The sequence below is a fragment of the Rhinolophus ferrumequinum genome, chromosome 15 (genome assembly GCF_004115265.2).
Source record: "Rhinolophus ferrumequinum isolate MPI-CBG mRhiFer1 chromosome 15, mRhiFer1_v1.p, whole genome shotgun sequence".
Classification (NCBI taxonomy): Eukaryota; Metazoa; Chordata; class Mammalia; order Chiroptera; family Rhinolophidae; genus Rhinolophus; species Rhinolophus ferrumequinum.
The window spans coordinates 39714246-39737767 of record NC_046298.1 but is presented as its reverse complement, the minus strand read 5'-3'; the positions used below and the strand labels follow the sequence as shown (position 1 = coordinate 39737767).

Here is a 23522-nt window from a genome sequence, read left to right as displayed (position 1 = left end):
ACTGGTGCTGGGAAGAGAAGCACTCACAATATCTGGCTGTGAAAAACAGTTGAAATTCCAATCATCTGGAGGGACAGAAGGCTGCGGGAAACCCAGACATCTCCTAAAAGGGCCCACGCACAGACTCACTCGTTTGCAGGCACTCAGCTTGGGATTCGGCAGAGGGCTGATGAATCAAGGGGTGTCAGAGGCGTACAGGGAGCAGATTGAGGGGTGTAGCTTCTAAGCAAGAGCTGGAGGATAGTCAGCATTTTCTCTGTGAGGGGACCTCCTCCCATGCAGCCGGCAGGCAGCCGCCATCTTTAATGTGTTGAGCCCTCCCCCTACGCTTACGGCCAAATCTGAATCTGATTGGTCTGGTGAGCTCTGGGGCTCTTCCCTGCTGACTCACTGGGACCTCACCCCACCCAATTCCCCCAACACCAGAGACACTTTCTCTGAGAGCAGTCAGCCACCACCCCCAACATTGCACAGTTTCTTGAAAAACTATCAGAGTCCACGGGCCCAATCAGGCAATGACTGGCCTCATTGTGCTCTGAGATTTTTGCTGAGTCCCTCCAGGCTCAGCACAGACACCAAACCAGAGTCTACATTACCTGGTAACTACAATGCTTTCCACTGTAGTGACACCCTGAGACCCTGCTTCATCCAACTTGCATACCATACGATATTTTATTAACGGCTGAACTTTAAGGGAGCTGGCAGGTGACAGCAGGACTTGGGGTGTCCTGGCTTTTTGTGGAGCTACCCCAGGCTCAGTACTGCTATCAGCCATCCTTGGTTCACAGCGTGGCCTCTCCCATGGGCCTCCAGGTTTAGCACAGGCAGCAAAACACCACGGATTGCTTTGTAGCTTCTACCATGTAGTCCTTGGCTGGTCACAGGCAGTGGATGACCTGGGCCTGCACTGGAGCCTTTCCCAACAGGCCCCAGAACCAACATTCCTAAAGGTTGGCTTCAAACCACAGCAGAGCACTGCCTAATTAGCCCCACAGGCAGACACACAAATAGTGATCTCAGCATGCACCAGAGCCCACTGGGGCACATCCCACTCAGTGGGTTAAACCACACATACAGCAGCCTATAAGCTATGGACATGGCAAATGCCACGGCTAATCAGGCTGAGGGTCAATCCCACCTACTGACACGCCAATAGCAATCAAGGCTCTACTATAACAGGAGTGCATATACAACTTACACAAGGGACACTCCTGGGTCACCCAGCTCAGGTGACCAGGGAGACTGTGCCAGGTCCTCATAGGGCAACTACTACATAAGGCCACCTGGCCAAGACTGGGAGACATAGCAGACCTACCTAATACGTAGAAACAAACACAGAGAGGCAGCCAAAATGAGGAAACAAAGAAATACGTCCCAAATGAAAGAACAGGGGCTAACTCCAGAAAAAGAACTAAATGAAATGGAGGCATGCAACCTACCAGAGGCAAAGTTCAAAACAATGGTTATAAGGATGCTCAAGAAACTTAGTGAAAACTTCAACAAAGATATAGCAAGCATAAAAAAGGACATTGAAACCATAAAAAAGAACAAGTCAGAAGTAAAGAATACAATAACTGAAATGAAGAATACACTAGAAGGAATCACCAGTAGAATAGATGAAGCAGGGGATCGAATCAGTGATTTGGAAGACAAGGTACCTTAAAACACCTAATCAGATCAGCAAAACAAAATAAGAATCCAAAAAATAAGGATAGTTTAAGAGAACTCTGAGATAACATCAAGTGTACCAACATTTGCATCATAGTAGTACCAAAAGGAGAAGAGAAAAAGCAAGGGAGTGAGAAACTATTTGAAGAAATAATGACTGAAAAATTTCCTAAGCTGGTGAAGGAAATAGATATACAAGCCCAGAATGTTCAGAGAGTCCCAAACAAGATGAGCCCAAACAAGTCCACACCAAGACACATTATAATTAGAATGGCAAAGGTTAAAGACAAAGAGAGAATCCTAAAAGCAGCAAGAGAAAAGCAACTAGTAACTTATAAGGGAGCTCCCATAAGATTGTCAGCTGATTGTCAACAGAAACTTTGCAGACCGGAAGGAATTGGCACAAAATATGGAACGTGATGAAAAGCAGGAACCTACACCCAAGACTACTCTACCCAGCAAGGCTATCATTTAAAATCAAAGGACAGATAGTTTCCAGATAAGATAAAGTTAAAGGAATTCATCATCACCAAACCAGTATTACAAAGAATGTTAGAGGGACTTCATTAAGATGGGGAAAAAATAAAAATTATGAGTAATAAAATGGCAATAGCTACATATCTGTCAACAACTACTTTCAATGTAAATGGATTACATGCGCCAATCAAAAGACATAGGAGGGCTGAATGGATAAGAAAACAAAATTCTTACATATGCTGTCTGCAAGAGAATCACTTCAGATTGAAAGACACATACAGGGGCAGCCAGATGGCTCAGTTGGTTAGAGTGCAAGCTCTTAACAACAAGGTTGCCGGTTCACTTCCTGCATGGGATAGTGGGCTGTGCCTCCTGCAACTAAAGATTGAGAACGGCGACTGGACTTGGAGCTGAGCTGCGCCCTCCACAATTAGATCGAAGGAGAACGACTTGACTTGGGGCTGATGGACCCTGGAAAAACACACTGGTCCCCAACATTCTCCAATTAAAAAAATTAAAAAAAAAAGAAAGACACACACAAAGAGAAAGTAGAGGGATCGAAAAAATATATCATGAAAATGGAAACAAACAAACAAGCAAACAAACAAAGCTGAAGTAGCAATACTTATACCAGACAAAATAGACTTTAAAACAAGAGACAAAGAAGGACCCAATAATCCCACTTCTGAGTATTTATCCGAAGAAATGCAAAATGCTACTTTTGAGGGATCATATGTTCACTGCAGTATTGTTTACAATGGCCAAGATGTGGAGGCAGCCTGGGTGCCCATTGATGGATGAATGGATAAAGAGGAGGGGGTACATATATAGAATGGAATATTGCTTGGCCGTAGAAGGGAATGGGTTTTTGCCATCTACGGCACCATGGGTGGACCTGGAGGGTACTGTGCTGAGTCGAGTATGTCAGAGAAAGACAAATGCAATGTGATTTCACTTATATGTGGAATCTAAAGAACAAAATAAACAAACAAACAAATCAGAAACAAACTTATAGATACAGAAAACATTTTGATGGCTGCCAGATGAGAGGGGTGTTGGGAGTGTGGGTGAAAAGGGGAAAGGGATTAGGAAGTACAAATTGGTTGTGGTTAATCTAATTTTTTTTAATTTGGGGTTTAAGTTAAAAAAAGAAGTACAAAGTGATAGTTGCAAAATACTCATGGAGATGTAAAGTACAGCATAGGGAACATAGTCAATAATATTAAAATAACTCTATATGGTGTCAGATGGATACTAGATTTATTGAGGTGATCACTTCGTAAGTTATATAAACGTCTAATCACTATATTGTACACCTGTGACTAATGTAATATTGTATGTCAATCGTAACTGAAAATTTTTTTTACATATTTTTTAAATTTTTTTTTAAAAAAGGAAGGTGTTTAACATATAGTGTTGTAGAACTGAAGACTCAGTATTTTGACTTTGGAAATTTGGTTTTGGTTCCATTGACCCTATCTGGTACAAAGGGCTCTCTCTAGCATTGAACTGATGCAAGAAATAAAATTTACCTATGCTATACATCATTACAACCTGAAAATATTTCCAAAATACCTGTACAGGCTGGCTCCATACCACCACAGAAAGGTTTTCCTAAAGTGGCAGTTGCCCTTAATACTCCTCAACGTAGTTCTGGGCACCTATGTCCCTGTCCAAAATCTTAGGACCTCAACAAAGAATTTACAGGAATGTAGTCTGAAGACCACCAAGCAGGATCTGGGAGGGTGGTGGTATCCTTGGAATATGTAGCACTGAAGGGACAGGCTCCTCTGCTGAAAGAGGTCAGTGACTGACTGATGGGGATGTAATCTGTGCGCTCAAAATTGAGGTGCTCTGAGTGAGAATCAATTGCCAAGCCCAACAGATATTGCTCCCATCAGAGAAAAAAAAAATCCTACTGAACCACATTTCGTTCCATTTCTTACAGGAAATTCAGATTAATTATAATCTTATGGGCGTATATGCGCTCTGTCATTGATCAAAACGTCATTATGGGACACATGATCATATATCTTTTATTATTATTATTATTATTATTATTATTATTATTATTATTATTTATTGCTATGTAACAAACCCCAAACTTAGTGGAATACAGTGCTCACACATTCTGTGAGGATTTTGACAGAGCACAACTAAGGTGGCTCGCTTCGACTCCACAATGTTTGAGAACTTAGCTGAGATGAAGTGAATGAATGGGGTTGGAAGTGTTGGGGCTGAGGAATCGGCCTCTAAGACGACATCTTCACCCACGTATGTGGGACCTCGATGAAAATGGTTGGAAGGCTGGGGTCAGCTGGGACTGTTGGCCTGGCACCTACACATCACCTCTCCAGCATGGTGGTCATGGGGTAGTTGGATTATGTCCTTTGTGACCCAGCCTTGGAAGTAACATCATGTCACTTTCCCCGTAGTCTATTCGTATTAGGAGCCACAAGCCCACCCAGATTCAAGGAGACAACACATAGACTCCACCTCTTAACAGAAGGAGTGGCAAAGAATTGCTGCCATATTTTAAAACTGCCACACCATTCTACTGCTGATGGGAGTTGCAGTCATTTCTAGTTTGGGGCTATTAAGATTGGGCTGCAGTGAATACTCCAATGCACGTCTTTTGTGAACACATATACATCTTTCTCTTAAGTATCCCACTTTGCTGTGTATAATGCACATTTTTTTGCCCAAATCTGTGAAGGAAAAATAAGAATGCACATTATATATGGGTAGTACTAATTTCATATCTATATAAATGTTTTTAATTATTTTATTTATGCTTATTAGTTAAAAGTGTAACTCTAGAAATCAGTAACGATATCCGTATGCAAACTAATACCCTGGAATATGATCATTGGTTTTGTTGAACTTACAAGGAACTTGCAACTACAAGTTCTGCCCTCTATGATGCCTAAATATCGTAAATTTCTTCCCAGTACATAAAATTTCTTGTACGGTGTATCTGTTCTTTTGTTTTGTAATTATTTGTTACATAAAATTTATTGTACCATAGTATGTTAAAAAAAATAAATGCTAAAATTTCTTTATAATTAAAAAAAAACAAGGACCTAAATATAAACAAATAAAAATTTGAATTAAAAAATTGAAACGGGGGAGACCAGATGGCTCAGTGGTCGGAGTGCTGAGCTTATAACACCAAGGTCGCTGGTTCTATTCCCATGTGGAACAACAGCTTGAACTTGGAGCTGGGAGGCCGGTTGGCTCAGTGGTTGAGGGCGGTGCTTATAACACCAAGGTTGCCAGTTCGAGTCCCACATGGGCCAGTGAGCTGTGCCCTCCACAACTAGATTGAAAACAATGACTTGACTTGGAGCTGAGCTGCGCCCCCCACAACTATATTGAAAAACAATGACTTGACATCCTGGAAAAACACACTGCTCCCCAATATTCCCCAATGAAAAAACTTGAAACGAAAGATTTTTTTCCTGAAAATTTGGGCCAAAAACATGAGTGTGCATTATTCACGGAAGCACATTATACACAGCAAAACACGGTATATACTCAGGAGTGGGATTGCTTGGTCATACGTGGATATATGCTCAGTTTAATAGATACTTTCAGAAGGTTTTCCGATTTACACTCTCACTAATTGTGTGACAGTTCCAGTTGTCCCACAATCTCATCAAGTCTGGCATTGCTTGAATTTTTGTTTAAATTATATTTTACCATAAAAAGTAATAATGTCTTTTCCTGCCTGTGTTGCTGCTACAATAAATCACCACAAACTTATGGCTTAAAACAACTCTCATTTATTCTGTTACAGTTCGGAAGGCAGGAGTCTAAAATCACCATGTTGGCAACGTATGTTCCTTCCGGGGGCTTCAGGTGAGAAACTGCTCCCTTACCTTCTGCATCTTCTCAAGGCCGCCGCATTCCGTGGCACGTGGCCCGGGATCACAGCACTCTGGCCTCACGCTTCCGTCGTCACATCATCTCCTGTTCTGCGGTCACGTCTCCCTCTTTCTCTCTCTTTTAAGGATACTTATGATTACATTTAGGGCTTACCTGGATCATCCACCATAATCTCTGGTATCTCAATATTTTTAATTTACTCACAGCTGCAAAGTCCTTTTTGTCATAAAAGGTAACATTTCACAGGTTCCAGGGATTACAACATGGATATCTTCAAGGGTCATTATTGAGCCTGCCACACTGTTTGTCTCCTGCTCACCAGAACTTGCAGTTTCTCCCCCACAGAGGTCCCCTGTGTGGGAACTGCACGTCTCAGCGTCCTCTATAAGACCCAACTTCTTCAAAGAGCCTCAAAGATGGGTCCCAACCTGCTCTGCCAATTGTCTCCTATAGCTGGTGGGGCTGCAGCAGCCTGAGTTGCGCCACCTGGTGGACGTAAGACGCAACGGCAGGTGTGTACCCAGTAGAAATACAATACAGCTTATTAGGTATGTCGTTTAAATTTTTCTAATAGCTAGAATGATACAAAGGGTAAAAACAATATAAATAGTATATTTTATTTAAACCAATGTATCCAAAACATTATCATATCACATGTTGTTGTAATTAACAACGACAAAAATGTGTTTTTTACTTCTTTTTTTCATACTAAGTCTTTAAATTCTGGTATTACTCTTAGCACCTCAATTCAGAGCAGCCACATTTCGAGTGCTCAGTAGCCACCCATGGAGAGTGGCTACCATATTAAACAGCACAGCTCTAGAGGAAGACTGAGGGGCAGGGAGACTGTGGGCTGGGGTCTGAGAAGGCATGGAGCCTGGGGGAGGGGACTAAAGGAGGGCAGGGCTTGGCTGTCCACTCCTGGCCTTGATCTGGCCACAGTGCAGGTTCCCTGGTGCACATCAGAGACCTGGTTGCAGCCCCAGGTCTGCTGGCTGACCCTGGGGAGCCTCAGGCCTCAGTGACGCCCTCCTGAGGGTTGAATGGGGCGTTTGAAATCCCCTGCCTAGGCCCTGCACAGTTCATGCTTGGTGAGAGTCAGCTACTGTGATTACTGTCTTTTTGGCTTGTTTTTTCTGGTTTTCCCATCTGGCTGTCATTGTTTGAGCTCTGTCTACAGACGAGGCACTGTAGCAACCACTGCCAACGAGTCTTCACTCAGCACTGAGCGGTAGGTACCACACCCATGAAAAAAACCGAAGCTCAAAGAGGTGTTCACTTGCCCAAGGTCACAGAGCCCGCAGAGACCTGTTCATCAGCCCCTTTACTTCTGACACACAAGGACCTAGGTGCCCAGGCCTCTGACCTCTGACCCACTGAAACCCAGTCACCCAGTCTTCTGACCCCTGACACATAGGGAGCCAAGCTCATAGTCTCCTAACCTGTGACCCATGGAGACCTAGGTACCCAAACTCCTGACCTCTGACCTCTGAGCACCCAGGCTCCCCAGCCCTGGCCAGGAGCCTAAATAATCCCAAATATCTGATGAGGTTTGGACCAGAGGTTTGTGTATTTCCTGACTGAGGCGATGGCAGAGTTGAGGGACCAGGGACTCTGGGTGTCTGGCATGGAGGGCCAGCAGAAGCCCACCCCACTCTAAACACACACCCTGTGCCTAAATAGATGGATCACCTCTCAGACTCCCTGACCCTGCTCCCATGAGGCAACAGAAGACACCTTCCTAATATTAGCACATCCACATGAGTGCATACCGGAAACGGGACTTCAGACATCCTCCACACATGCAGTCAAGCTGCAACAGACCACACATGTGATCTTCCCCCAAACCTGCACCTCATCTGTGTCCCCTTCCTCCAGTCCTAAGGCCAACACCCGTCCCCACCGCAGCCCTGTCCATCAGTTTCCAGCACCTGCCTCGTGGTTTCCTAAGCCTCCCTCCTCACTTGACCCTCCTCCCCTCCCCACAGCCCTGCGCTAGTCCAGCCCCATCCTAGCGTACTTGGGTCACCTACTGACCAACACTTCGTTTATTTGAGATATAAAACTCACCCTTTTAAAGTATACAACTCAGTGGTTTATCATATATAAACAACATTGTATAACCATCACCACTATCTAATTCCAGAACATTTTCATCACCTCAAAAATCAAACCTCCTGCCCATCAAGCAATCATTTCCCATTTCTCCTGCCCCCAACCCCAGCAACCACTAACCTACTTTCTCATGGATTTGCCTACTTTGGACATTTCATATAAATAAAATCACACTGGCTTCTTTCTCTCAGCATAGTGTTTCAAGGTTCATCCACATCGGAGCATGTATCGGTACTTTATGCCTTTTTATGGCTGAAAAATGTATCGTTGTATGGATACAGGACATTTTGTTTATCCATTCATCAGTTGTGGACATCAGTGTTGTTTCCATTGTTTGGCTATTGTAAACAATGCAGTTAAGAACATTCATGTACAAGTCTTTGTGTGGGCACATGTTTTCAATTCTCTTGGGCATATACTAGGAGTGGAAATGTTGGGTCACATGGTAACTCGATGTTTAACTTTATAAGGAAACGCCAGACTGTTTCCACAGTGGCAGCACCATTTTTCATTCCCACCAGCTATGCAACAGGGGTCCAATTTCTCCACATTTCACCAACTCTTGTTATTTTCCACTTTTTGGATTATAGCTGTCCTAGTGAAGTGGTATCTCACTGTTTGTAATTTTCATCTCCCTAATGATTAATGATGTTGAACAACTTTTCATGTACTTTTTGGCCATTTGTGTATCTTTGGAGAAATTTTTGTTTGAGTCCTTTGACCATTTTTTTCTTTGACCATTTTTAAAATTAGTCTAGTTGTCTTTTTATTGCTGAGTTGTTAGAGTTCTTATATATTCTGACACTATGTTTACATATTATGACCTTTATCAGATATATTTTTGTAAATAATTTTTCCCATTCTGTGGGTTATCTTTTCACTTTTGATAATCTATTTTGATGCACAAAAGTGCTTAATTTTGATGAATTTCAATTTACCTATTTTTTTTTTCCTTTGGTTGCTTGTACCCAACCCCTACTTTAGACCCCTGTAATCACGCAGCAGCCAGAGGGAGCTTTCTAAACTTAACCAATGTCCCCTCCTGCTCAAAACAGTGCCACATTTGTGATTTAGAACAGTGCTTCTCAATATGCAAAGGAAGACCCTTAGACTCTCATTAAATGCAGATTCTGATTCAGTAGGTCTGGGAATCACCTGAGAAGCAGCAGGTCTAACATGCTGCCAGGTGATGCTTTGTGGCAGTTTTTGTTTTCCCAAAATGACCACAGCAATATTTCCTGTCCCACACGCTTCCAGAGTCTTGCACTCCCCCATAAAGAAGTAGAGACCGTTGCCTTGAACCTGGGCAAGACTTTGTGTTGCCTTAACAAATGGAATGTGGCAAGAGTTAACTGCGTGACTTCTGAGGCTAAGTTGTACAAGGTGATGTGGCTTCTTTCTGCCTCATCTTTGGGACCCTTTCCTTTGGAGCCCATCATGCTGTGTGAAAGCCCAATCTAGTCCTCCTGGAGAGGAAGGGAGGCCCCCAGCCAAGAGCCAGCATCAACTGCCAGACATGTGAGCAAATGTGCCTTCGGATGATTCTAGCTGAAGCTCAATAGCTCATTGTGGAGCAGAGATAAGGTATTCCTGCAGATTGCCAATTTGTGAGCAAAATACATGCTGTCATTGTTTTAAAACAACTGAGTTAGGGGACTGTTTGTTATGCAGCGGTAAATAACTGTAGCCATGCTGATACGACTGGTCCATGGCCCACACTTCGGGTAGCAAGGGGTTAGATCACTAGATCATCTCACGGCTTTTGCATGTTGCTTTTCTACTTATACTCTTCCAATTCTCTCTCTCTACTTGGCTCATTTTTACTTATTCCTTCGATTCTCCTCTAAGAACACTTTCCTGATGTTTCAAGCTGGGCCCTGTTTGTCTTATCTGAGTCCCCTCGGCCACCTGTGACTCTGCCATCCCAGCCCTGTTCCTGTGTGGAGCTGAGCCCCAGGAGGGCGGGCCGGGTGCTGACTTGGTCATTGCCAGATGTAGCTCAGTAAAACAGGCACTGAGGCCAGCTCAGATGGGGCTGCCACACTCACCCAAGTTCCCTGAGTGCCTCCCGCACAGACGTCACCTCCATGGTCTAGGCCATGGCTCAGGGGCTAACCACGATATTGTTCTCGCACAGTGAGCATTCCCTCTCAAGTCGCCCCCTCCCGTTTGCGGTCAGTCCTCTCCCCAACTCCAGTCTCTTTTCCCCAGGAGACGAACTACCTTGGCATTTGTGAAGCATGAGCCAAACCCCGTGGCCATGGAGCCCCACCTCCTCAGCCCTCATGACTCCCACAGCCTGGATGTAACTTCCAAGGGACCTCAGACTGGTCCAGCCTCTTGCTCAAGTGCCAGTGAGGGAGTGGGAGCTCCGCTCTCCTACATACTCTTGGGTGTCTTCCCCTCTTCCCTGGGTGCCGGGCTCTGTCTTTCAGCATTCTCCCCACCAGAGCTCCCGGCAGCTGCAGACCTGGCTAAGCCTGAACTCTCCACACCCCTGCACTCCCGAGTCTTGAGGGTTTCCATTGAACAAAAAGCAGCAGCTTGTCTTTAAGGCAGAAATCCCCACAGACAGGGATTCAGGGATTCAGCACCTCTTCTGCCAACATCTCACTTCTCTGGGAACATCCTCTCCCCACTAGAAAGTGCTTTGAGGAAGAATTGCGAAAAATGTCAGTGTGTCTGGCTTTATGAATGCCCAAATGTCTCCCCTGAAGCGATGTCTGTCCTCAGGCTGGAGCCCTCCAGCTGTTGCCCTGGGCATCTTTTCTGCAAATGTGGACCTGGCTAATAGTGAGATTTCCAGCCCAACTTCTCTTCAGCGCCATCCGCAGATATCTGCCTGTCTCCTACAGGTGGAGCTGTGACATTTGCAACATATCCAGAAACATCTGTAATATAAACCCTCTCTGTGCATCTGCTCACACATTCCATTGTCAAACCTCCGAAATAGGGCTGTGCAACAGAAATACAGTGAGAGCCACATATGGGACTGTAAGTTCTCTTTTTTTTTTTTTTTTAAAGATTTTATTGGGGAAGGGGAACAGGACTTCATTGGGGAACAGTGTGTACTTCCAGGCCTTTTTTCCAAGTCAAGTTGTTGTCCTTTCAATCTTAGTTGTGGAGGGCGCAGCTCAGCTCCAGGTCCAGTTGCCATTGCTAGTTGCAGGGGGCACAGCCCACAATCCCTTGCGGGAGTCGAACTGGCAACCTTGTGGTTGAGAGGACGCGCTCCAACCAACCGAGCCATCCGGGAGCTCAGCGGCAGCTCAGCTCAAGGTGCCGTGTTCAATCTTAGTTGCAGGGGGCGCTGCCCACCATCCCTTGTGGGACTCAAGGAGTTGAACCGGCAACCTTGTGGTTGAGAGCCCACTGGCCCATGTGGGAATCGAACCAGCAGCTTTTGGAGTGAGGAGCATGGAGCTCTAACTGCCTGAGCCACCGGGCCGGCCCCAACTTTAAGTTTTCTCATGGTCATATTTAAAAATGTAAGAAGAAACAGACGAATAAGCACTTGAAAAATGCTCAATGTCTTAATCATTAGAGAAATGCAAATCAAAACCACGAGATACCACCTCACACCCATTAGAATGGTGATGATGAAAAAAAAAAGGGGGGGAGGGGGCCAGCCCAGTGGCTCAGGCGGTTGGAGCTCCGTGCTCCTAACTCCGAAGGCTGCCGGTTTGATTCCCACACGGGCCAGTGGGCTCTCAACCACAAGGTTGCAGGTTCAACTCCTCGAGTCCCACAAGGGATGGTGGGCTCTGCCCCCTGAAACTATGATTGAACACGACACCTTGAGCTGAGCTCCTGGATGGCTCAGTTGGTTGGAGCACGGGCTCTCACCCACAAGGTTGCCGGTTTCGACTCCTGCAAAGGATGGTGGGCTGCGCCCCCTGCAACTAGCAACGGCAACGGGACCTGGAGCTGAGCTGCGCCCTCCACAACTAAGACTGAAAGGACAACAACTTGAAGCTGAACAGCGCCCTCCACAACTAAGACTGAAAGGACAACAACTTGACTTGGAAAAAAAAATCCTAGAAGTACCCACTGTTCCCCAATAAAGTCCTGTTCCCCTTCCCCAATAAAATCTTAAAAAAAAAAAAAAAAAGGGCAGAAAATAACAAGTGTTGGCAAGGATGAGGAGAAATTGGAACACCTGTCCACTGCTGGTGGGGATGTCAAATGTTACAGCCACTGTGGAAAATATTCTGGTGGTTCAAAAAAAAAAAAAAATTAGACATAGAATCACCATCTGATCCAACAATCCCACTTCTGGATATATTCCCAAAAGAATCGAAAGCAGCGACTTGAACGATACTTGTACACCCACGTTCATAGCAGCGTTGTTCACAATAGACAAAAGGTGGAAACCCAAGTGTCCATGGACAGATGAGTAGATAAACAAAATGTGGAATGTACACATGATGCGATATTGTCAGCCTAAAAAAGGAAGGAAGTTCTGACACACGCCACAACAGGGATGAACCTTGAAATATTGTGCTAAGTGAAATAAGCCAGACACAAAAGGACAAATACTATATGATCACACTTATATGCAGTTCCTACAACAGTCAGATTCATAGAGACACAAAGTAGAACGGTGGTTGCCAGGGGCTGGGAGACGGGAGCATGGGGAGTTGTTTAATAGGGACAATTTCAGTTTTGCAAAATGAAGAGAGCTGGGGAGATGGATGGTGGTGATGGCTGCACAACATGAATGTACTTAATTAACACTATTGAACTGGACACTTAAAAAATAGTTGAAATGGTTAATTTTAATGTTAGGTATATTTTACCACAATAAAAAAATCTTAAACAAGTGAAACGAATTTTAGTAATATTTTTATGTATCTCAATATACGCAAAATATTATCATTTCAACATGTAATTAATTTCTTAAGATTATTGAAGTGGTTTGTATTCTTGTTATTGTACTAAGCCTTTGAAATTCAGCATTCAGCGTGTATGTTACACTTACAGTGCTCCTCAATTAGGGCTAGTCGATTTCAAGTGCTCAGTGCAGCCAACGGATGGCCTTGATCTAAAACCTCATCTGCAAGCAGCTCCACTCCATTTGAAAAGACCCACACCTCCCCTGCCAACACTCCTGCCGCTCATCCGCACACACACCTTGTTTCTCTGCAAACTTTCCACTTCATCTTCAAACACACCCAAAGCTCACAGGCCAAGCCCTGAACCTCCTCACAGACAACTTCAGAGAAAGCAGTTGCTCAAGAACACATGTGGATTCCAAATCAACATTTGCAGGTTTATCTGACCTGCAAACGCCCCGTTTCTTTGCATACATTTGAACCTCATTCGTGTGCCAATGGGAAGGACACTAGCAGGACGTCAGATAGTCATCTCAAAGTCTGGGAGGCGGAGACATGGGGCTGGGCAGGAGCCCCCCAGGTGTCCTTCCTCCTGCGTCCCCTCCAGCTCTTCATCTTCCTTCTCTTCCTCAATGATCTCCTCTTCCTCTTCCAGGAAGGCAACCAGTTCTTCCCGCAGCGCCCCTATCTCCAGCCCCAAGCTGCACAGCTGGCCAAGCAGCTGGACATCCACTCTGCGGAGGTTCTCCTGCCAGAGGAAAGGGGGCAGCATGGGCATCCCACCCCAGAGGGCATGGCCCCCACCCACCCAACCTGGTTGGGAGCAGGTGGCAGCTCAAATCCTGACAATTCTTGGCTTGACCAAAATTTAGTTAGGCTCCAGAACCTTCTCCTAGACCCCATCTGTTCATCTCCTTATATGATCCCATTTTAGCAAGAATCCCCGTCCTCCACACTTGAGCACTTTCCATATCTTATTTAATCAGGTTCCACCCTTCACCATCTCCCAGGTGATGTCTGATCACCCTGGCCTGCGTTCAGCAGGAATCCTGCTGGGTCAATTTACCTAGAATTCCCCCTTCCCCCTGATGTTTCCTCTTAGTAATTTTCCATCCACTGACCCCCACCTGCTCCCAGGCTACAATTCCCACTTGCCATTTGGAGTTGAGCCCAGTCTCTCTCCTGTACTGCAAAATCCCATCGCAGTGGTCCCTACACCCATCACCTTACTATCTGTAACACATTATAACATTTTTTTCTTTAACAGTCCTAGCTCACAGTACTTGGGCGGGTCCTCACTTCGTCCCTGGACCCTACCTGCCATCCTGCTTCTCACAGTGTCTCTTGATCTGTCTGTCTCTGTCTCTCCATTTCATTGTCCCTCACTGTCTCTACCTCTCTGTGTGTCTCTGAGTCTTAGTCTCTTTGTCTTTTATGCTCCCCTCTCTTGCTACCTACCTGTCTCTGTCTCTACCTGTCTGTCTCTGTCTCTGTGCCTTTCCATATCCCTGTCTTTCTGTCTCTATTTCTCTGCCTTTGACTATCTCCATCTGTCTCAGTTTTACTGTTTTTCTCTCTCTGTTGCTGCTCTCAATCTGTTTATCATCTCTGTCTCTCTCTTTTTGGGTCTCTCTGTCTCTCTCTATTCCTGTCTCTCACTCTTTGGATCTATATCTATCTATCATCTACCTACCTTCCTACATCTGCCTCTATTTCTTTATTCCTGTCTCTCAATTCTTGTCTTCTAATCTCTGGCCCTTTCTGTTTCCATTCATTCCTACTCATTCATTCTCCCGCTCCCCACTCTTGCCCCCCTAAACCCCTTACTCACCAGCTCCTCCCAGATGCACAGCAGACTCTCCCTGGCATCTTTAGTGTCTGCCCCTGGGGACATGAGGCTCTGGCCAGCTCCCCTTCCTGGAGGAATCCCCCTCAGGGCCCTGGGCGGTGGGCCCAGCCCAGGGGGCACCAGTCCAGCCTGCCTCAGCTGCCTCCACAGCTCCATAGTTTCTGAGCAGTGGCTGCCAGGAGCAGGAAGTAGCAAGGTCCAGAGTGACCCAGCCCCCTGGGGACCTAGGGGGTGGGGGGATTAAAGGGCAGTGCAAAGGGGCGGGGAGGGTCTGGGACGATGTCCCAAAGTCCATTCTCCAGTGAGACTCAGCAGCCTCATGAGTGTGTTTTTCTTTCTGAAGTCTAACCTCAACTCTGCTCACAAGGGTCCAACCACAGCCCCTCTGGTGGAAGTCAAACTCCACCCTCCCCACCTCTTCTCAGGCCTGACCCCTCACCGTGCTCCGTGTCTGCTGAGGTCTGGCCTCAACTCATCCTGGGTCCCTCCCACCACTCCTCCTTGCCCGTCTTCCTTGCCTGTCTTCTCCACTCAGGCCATCCCAGGGCTTCCTGACCAGTGTGCCCGAGGAGCCAGGAGTGGCTTCCAAGAGAACGATCCCTCAGCTGGAATGCCTCAGTGTCTGGCTGCTGGCCCACAGGTGAGCAGCCAATTCTGCTCCTGAGAGTTGCCCAGAGACGATATCACTATCAGCATGGGCCCTGCCAAGAAAAGGATGGGACGCACTGCAGGCCTCCTTCTTAAAACAGCACAGAGCCGCTCTGTTAGGCCCAGGGTGTTCAAATTCCATCTATGTGCCAATGACTCCCAAGTCTCGGACTCCAGTCCTGACCTCCCTCATGAGCTCCAGACCCCAACTCCCATCTCCACCTGTATGTCTCAGGCATTTTCAAGGTGAATGTGGTCAAAACAGAACTCTCCATTGGCACTTACCCCACTCTATTAGTTTCCTGGTGCTGCTGTGACAAATTACCACAAACTTAGTGGCTTAAAACAGCACAAAGTTATTATCTTACAGTTCTAGAGGTCAGAAGTCTGAAGTGGGTTTACACGGCTGGGTTCCTCTGGAGGCTCTAGGGAAGCATCTATTTCCTTGCCTTACCCAGCTTCTAGAAGCCACTGATACAGAATAGTTAGCATGTCCCTGGGTAGACAGGGAGGTCCCTGGTGGGATAAACAAAAGACAGCCATATCCTAAAACTCCAGGTTTTGAAATCACTCATTCGCTCCAGGACATAATGTAACAAGGCCTTGAGGTTAATCATAAAATTCCTTTTGGCCTGACAAACGGAGCAGATCTGATAAATAAGAGTGGGTTACTTTGCTAATTCCTTCAGGATGGGCAAGCAGAACAAACCTGGTAGACGAATTTCATTAGAAGGTGCCAGTTCCCTTCTCCAAACAGCTCCCCTTCCCCAAACAGACAAAGGGAAGGTATAAAAGTAACAGCTTTTGCTTCAGTCATGGGGCACCCCCCATTCGGGACCCCTCCCGCTTGGGAGCTGCAACCTCTTCTCCTACGTCTAATAAAATATCCCTTTTTAAAACTTTTTGCCTCTCCCTGGTCCGTGTTTCCATTCTTCGGCTTCGCGAGACAAGATCCCGGCCCACACTCAGAAACTGCCGGCAGATCCAACATCACCTACATCACCACCTGCATTCCATGGCTCACAGCCCCTTCTTTGCATCATCGCAGCCTCTTGCACCTGTATCACGTCTCCTACAGACTGACTCACCTGCCTCCATTTTATAGGACCCTCATTGATTACATTGGACCAACCTCGATTATCCAGGATAATCTCCCCATCGGAAGATTTTCAACTTAATCACATCTTCCCTTTACATTTAAAGTAACATATTCACAGGTTCCAGGGATCAGGACATGGATTGATGTGTGCCTGAGGGGGCATATTCCGCCTTCCACACCTGCCCTTCCAAACCTGCTACTTCTCCTGTTTCCCCATCTATGAGTGGCATCTCTATCCTTTTCGTTTCTCAAGCCATTTGCTCAACCTTCAAAAGGCTCATAAGCCAAGCACTGCTCACCATTTTCATTGCCTCATCCCTGCTCCTGTCTCCATTCATCTATCTGGAGGATTATAGTAGCCTCTTTGCTGTACCCACCCACCTCCACCCTTGGCCTCTACGGCCTGTCCTCAACCTGGAGGAAATGATATTCATAAAATGTAAATCCCTCAACCCGGAGGAAATGATATTCATAAAATGTAAAACAGATGACACTCGCCTGTGAAAGTGATAAAATCCTACCAGGCCTGCCCAGTCAACTCCTTGCCCACCTCTCTGACCCAGTCTCCTAGTTCTTTCTGTAAGATGTTTCCCACCTCTGGGCCTTTACACTGGCTGTTACCTCTGTCTGGAACACTTTCCCCCTAGATCTTTGAATGGCTGATTCCTTCTTATCCTTCACTTCCATTTAAATGTCATCTCTGCAGAGAGGCTTTTGCTGATGGCCCTACACCCTAGTCACTCCCTATTATATTACGTGTTTTTATTTGCCTCTTATCAAATACTATCTAAAATTATCTTGCTAATAAATTCTTATCCATCCTCTCCCTGCCTGGCATGTTGACTCCCTGAGAGAAGGGCTGGATCTGTCCTGTTCACCAAGGTAACCTTGGCACCCAGAGCAGTGCCTGCCACGTGGTTAAGTGCTCGGTAAATATTCGTGGAATGAATAATTCTATCCACATGACTTCACATTGAATCTTCACGCTGAGATCTAGCCTTGAACTCCAAACTGAAATCGCAAACACAGCACAATACTAATCTTGAGATCTCACCTCTATTACCCTAAAGTCTATCCTCGCCACCCACTCGACCTTTTCCCTTCCCTGATCCTGGGCAGGACTGCAGACAGAGGGAAGGAAGGTACTCTAACAGGAAGGACAGCCCACCCTCTCCTAGGGAAAGACTACAGAGTCCCATTTTAAGGCCCACGGAGAGGGCGCTCTGAGCCATCCCTAAACCCAAAAAGAGAAGAAAGTGCGTGCGCCTTTAAGAGAAAGGTTGGAAACCGGAGAGGGCGTGACCATAAGAAATAAAGTCCAGGACGGAGCCAGGTGGGTGGGTTAAGAAAGGACTAGCCCCTTCCGGTTACGTAATCCTACCAAGATGGCGGCGCCCAGGGCGGTAGGTGACTGCAGTTCCTAGAACCCCCAAATTAAGTCCGCTCTGCTGCCTCTGCCTTCAGGGGCTGTGTCGGTGCCCAGGGATCAAGGATCCTGGTGGAGCAGGCGGCCTCTCCCGCTAGGCATCGCGCTTACAGTTTAGACGTGCGGCTGTTGGGACCGGGAAGGACGGGTCTGGGTCGCAGGCTGCTGAGGAACTTCAGAGAGGGAGAGGGGGCGGGGACTTGGCGGAGAGAAACCAATGCGGAAGCAGGGAGTGCAGTCCTGAAAGGGTGCACCCAGCCAATCAGAGGGAGGGATACCACTGCAAGCGCTGTCCCGTTTTGCTGGAAATAAGACCTAGCTGGACAATCAGCTTTGATGCGTCATTTGGAGCAAAACTTAATGTAAGACCCAGTCTTATATTATATAAGACGTGGTATTTATGTTATATTAATTATTATATCCGGTCTTATAGTGAAATAAGACCGGGTCTTATATTAATTTTTGCTCCAAAAGATGCATTAGAGCTGATTGTCCCGCTAGGTCTTATTTTCAGGGAAACACGGTAGGAGTCGAAGGGCAGGCGAGAGTTGGACCTGGAAATGAAAGAGGGCTTGGAGGGAATTGGCCAAGGCCAAGGGTAGGACACAAAAGGATACAGGTGAGGGAAACTCATGGGAAAGTTAGGAATTTTGATGGAAACCCAATTTTGATGGAGTTCCAAGGGACTGAAGGGGAGAATTTGCGGTATTTGTGGAGAGAATTTGGGAAGAACTGGGTAAAATCAAAGAATGAATTTAGGGAAAAATAAAGTAAGGTTGGAAGTTTAAGGGGAATTTTGAGAGAAAATAAGGATTTGGGCAAAGTTATTGGGAGAATTTGGTTAAAGCAAAAAGAGAAATTGGGGCAGGCTAAGGGAAATTTGGAGTGCTAGTTGAAAGAAGAGTTTGGGGACTTTAAGCGGTAAATTAAGGGTGAAAAGAAATTAAGATTACATTTTCAGAAAAGAAATAGGTTATTCAGGAAGATCCCAGGGGGAACTGGGTGAAATTAAGGGAAGAATTTGTAGGAAATTAAGAGGTCAGAAAATGGAGGTTTTAAGAGAGAAATAAGCATTTGGGGGAAAATTATGGGGAGAATTTGGGAAAACCAAGAATGTTTGGCTAAATCAAAGAGAGAACTTAGGGTTAAGAACTTGGGGAAAATTTGGGAAGCCCAAAGGCAGAATTTGGAAGTTCTGAAAGGAGAATTTAGTGAGCCAGGAAGCATGGGGGGAGGGGTTTCATGGACCAAGAACCTGGGGATCCAGCTCTGTCTTACAGGAGACTCCAGGCTCAGCCTCTCCTCTTCTCTCCTTCTCCCCAGTACCTCCACCTGGTGGCCCCATTATGGAATGGAGGTACCAGGGGCATCCGTGGCATGAGCAGTGCAGTGGCCCCAGAAGGCAATCAAAGCAAGTGGGGGAAGCTACTCCAGTTCCTGGCTGACCGCTTCTATGACGTGGAGGCTCTGAGGGAGTACCTGTTCCAAAAGCAGGTGTCAAAGATACACCAGAAAAATCGGTGAGAACCCCTGGCCTGCAAGACCTGCTGCTGAGGCCGCACTGGTCAGAACCCACAGCCTGCCCTTGCTACTCCCAGGCAGCCCTATGGCTTCCAGTACCAGCTCGCACTCTTCCCAAGGACTCCAGTTCCTACAGGCAGCCTGCTGCAGACCTTCTCCTCTTGGGGGTTTAGCTGGCACCGTGAATCTAACATGGATAACAACAAACACTTGATTTCCCCCTAAAAAAGTCTGCCCACCCCCAAGCCTCCCCCATGCCAGTAAACAGCACCACTGCCTACCCAGTTCAGGCCAAATTCTAAGGAGTCATCCCTGATTCCTCTCTTTATTCTCTGCCTTCTACATCCAGTCCATCAATAAAGTACTAGAATATCCCAAATCTGACCAGTCGTCACCTCCTCCACTGTTTGTAGCCTGTTCTGAGCCCCTTCATTGTATGGTTGGTTTACTGCAGTAATCTAACTGGTCACCTTTAGCCCCCTACAGTCTCTTACAGGCTATAAAGCAATCAAAGGACTCTTTTAAGAAAGTAAAATAGATAACGTTACCACTCTGCTTGAGACCCTCAAATGGTTTCCAATTGCAACTAGAATGAAAGCCAAACTCCAAAGCCTAAAACCTGGTCCCTACTGAGCTTTGAGACCCCTACCAGGGACTCCTCTCACCCCTGGCAACATGACGACCTTATTGCTATTTGTTCAACCATCCCAATTTGAGCCTCTGAGCCTTGCACTTGCTGTTCCCTTGGTCTGGCAGGCTCTTGCCTTGACCTCTGCACTCCTTCCCACCACTCAAAGCTCTACACAAGTTAAGCGTTACCTCCTCCAAGAAGCATTTCTTAACAGCCGGACTAAAGTAGCCTCCTCCATCTCCACCCTGACACAAGCCACCCCTAGCCAGTCCCAGTATTTTATTTTCATCATGGAATTGATACTCTGCAATTTGCAGTTACTTCCTGGTTTGTTTTGTTTCTCCCTATAAAATAAGTTCACAAGGTAGGGATGTGTATCTGCCTGGGTCACCAGTGCCCCGTACTTAATAGGCACTCAATAAATATTTGCAGCCTGACTCAGTCTGTCTGTCTATGCCCATCAGTCCTGGTAGTGTGGACTCCGACCCTCTCAGCAGCACCTGGGTATGGAGATGGGTCCAGTGCTCCCCAGCCCTCACCCTCAGCTACTGTTCTCTTGGCAGATCCTTCACCTACATCAAGGAGCGATATGGCCCATACGTCGCAGGTGCCTATTTCATCCTGAAGCAGGGAGGCGCAGTCAAGTATGACAGCAAAGGTGTCAAAATGGGGGTTGGGGGAGGCGGTAGAGCATCTCTCTAAGCCCCAGGCTCTTCAGTCAGACAGGCTTCCCCATGGGTCCCCCTATCTCTGCCCCCTACTGGCTGTGTGGCTTGGGGCTTGGTCCTGAGCTTCAGTTGTGTCATCTGTAAAATGGGATGGTAGTTGTATCTAACCTACAAACAGTTAGCAATCTAAACACTTGTAACAAGGTCTGGCATAGCACATGTGCTCAATAAATGTTGGTGTTTCTTTTCTTCCCCCTTCCTTTCTCTATCCCTTCCTCCTCTTCCCATTGTCCCGCCCCCCTTTTCTTCTTTTTTGAAACACACAATTCATGTAGACTTCATACATCTCATCTTTGTTCAAATTAAAATTTTACTTCGTGTGAGCACTTCCTCCAGGACCTACCTTAGAAACAGTGTACATGTCTGAAGACACCTCCACTTTGCCTGTCTACAAGGATTCCTGTATTACAGCTCTTTTATGTTATCAGTAATCTCCCTAGCGCTCAGCTTCTAGGCATGTAAAATTAGCCAAAGATTCCGTCTTTCATGGGATTGCCAGGGGATACAATGAGACCGGCCATATAAAGCCCTTAGAACAGGGCCTGACATATAGTAAGTGCACAGGCACTACCATCGTTGTATTGTACGGGGCTGGGGAACAGTGTCAAGAGTTTGGAGGCCTCGGGAGGGCCAGGGTACCCGCTGACACTCCCTCTCGCGCAGGTTCCAGGGCAAGGAGTGGATACGGTCAAGTGGGCGTGGCCACTACTCTCTCGAGTTCCTGAACTTCCAGGCGACACCGGTAGAGGCTGTGGATGCCAGTGGCTGTGCCATCAATTACCAGGGCCTGGACAACCTCTGTGAGTGGGGCGGCACGGAGGGGCAGGGCTCTGCATGTCCCCTCACCGTGGGCTCTGCAAGGGCCCTCAGTGCCATCCGCCCTCTCCCCCGCAGTGGCCCTGAAGGAGCTCCAGTCCCTGCAGCTGCAGCGCTGTCCCCATGTGGATGACTGGTGTCTCAGCCGCCTCTACCAGCTGGCCGACTCATTGCAGGAGCTCTCGCTGGCTGGTTGCCCCCGAATCTCCGAACGAGGCCTTGCCTGCCTCCACCACCTCCAGTGAGACCTCAGCTCAGCCCACCCCACTCAGATACGGGCCAGTGGGGTGGGGGCGGTGGCAGGCAGTTCCCGTCTCCCTGCCTCCATGACAAACCTAGAGTGTGTGTGGGGGGTAAGCACAATGAGCAGTGGCAGTGAGTCTCTAGGGGAATGAAAGGACTCCTCGTTTTTCTTCCTTTGGGTTGTAATGAAAACACCATGACACTTACACCGTTGGAGAACCATAGCAGCCAGAGGTGTCCATTTGTCAATGGATTTCATGGACTTGGACAGCTCTAACATTTCTTGGACAGTTAGGAAGATAGGGGTTGAATGGGGGCCGGCACACCCGCTCCGTACACTCACACACATGGGTGCTGTCCTCATGTGGGTCTCCCCCCTCTTGCCTCCTGTCAGGAAGCTCCGCAGGCTGGACATCTCAGACCTCCCCGCCGTGTCCAGTCCAGGCCTCACTCGGATCTTGGTGGAGGAGATGCTGCCCAACTGCGAGGTTCTAGGGGCTGAGTGGACCGAGGGCCTGAAGTTGGGGCCAGAGAAGCAGTCTCGGGGCACAGCCAGCCCCATCCCTGCCTAGACTATGACCCCTCCTCCCCATCAAGCTGGATCTCAGCAGCGCCGTGTTGAGTGTCTGACAGTTCTCCAAACTTCTGGCTTCCAGTGGGGCTCTGTCATCGTGGGGGGTGGGGAAGGATGAGGGGTATGGCAATGACAGGTCAGAGGGAAGGAGAGCATGTGGTCCCGCTTAGGGGTGCCCTGGCTGGCTGCACCCTGGCCTGAAGGACACAGTTTCTGTCATCCTGTCAGGCAGCTCTTCCTACACACTTCTCTCCTTCCAGTTCCAATAACCCTTCCGCCTCTTCAAGCCTGGGGCAGGTAAAGGGTTCCTGGCTGCAAGTAGCCCCAAGGAGCTGCACTCCCCCTTGTGGCCTCCCCACCTTGCCCACTGCTGTGTCAAGAGACTCTTCTCAAATTATCCTCATTTAGGTGTACGCCATTTCCTGCCATTTCCAGGATATGCTACAGGCATTCCATAGGGATGGCTTTTCCCTATGTGGGACTAGGTAGCTCACCGCAGGGTACAGCATCCCTGGCCCACACTTTGGGGGGCCAGGAGCCCCCCAAATCCTATGGGATCCCCGCTTATTGATTTGACTCTCAGCTCCAAATTCAACTTTTTTGTCTGCTCAGTGAAAACTGATTTGGGCCTTTGAAATGTTTTTCCTTTGCTAACTGGCATAATAAGCTTTGTCAGTAGAGGGCGCTTAAGAGACACTATAGGAGGCAAGGGTTTTGCTTCCTGGTTCCTGTTTTGCTGTGCTGGCTCTACGTTCCTGCAGCGCATGTGGCTTCCCCAGCCCAGGTAGTGAGCAGCCGCCCTTGGTGCCCCCTCCCCCCAGCAATTTCATAGAGGAGTGCCTCCACTGAGACACCCTGTGAATGAGTCCACCACACCCCAGGAGGTGGATTTCCAGTAAATTCCTAGACACTGTACCAATGAATCCCTTGTCACTTTAGTTCACTGTTAGTGAATAATTCTTAATATTAAACTTCCCCTGTTCAAATTACTTTTTTTCTCTCCT

General features: G+C 47.2%; 2 protein-coding genes across 2 annotated transcripts; one reads left to right on the top strand and one right to left on the bottom strand.

The window, feature by feature from the left end:
* Nucleotides 1–12936: 12936 nt before the first annotated feature.
* On the bottom strand, nt 12937–15142 carry ERICH4 (glutamate rich 4). The gene is given in 3 exon segments (XM_033128780.1): nt 12937–13731; nt 14815–15057; nt 15059–15142. Coding segments are annotated over 3 exon segments (540 nt in total). The 5' UTR covers nt 15128–15142; the 3' UTR covers nt 12937–13503.
* Nucleotides 15143–18326: 3184 nt separating this feature from the next.
* DMAC2 (distal membrane arm assembly component 2) lies at nt 18327–23522 on the top strand. Its single transcript, XM_033128751.1, has 7 exons — nt 18327–18367; nt 18507–18624; nt 19329–19525; nt 20721–20801; nt 21549–21685; nt 21780–21942; nt 22339–23522. The coding sequence occupies exons 1-7, from the start codon at nt 18342–18344 to the stop codon at nt 22514–22516; spliced, it is 900 nt and encodes a 299-aa protein (XP_032984642.1). The 5' UTR covers nt 18327–18341; the 3' UTR covers nt 22517–23522.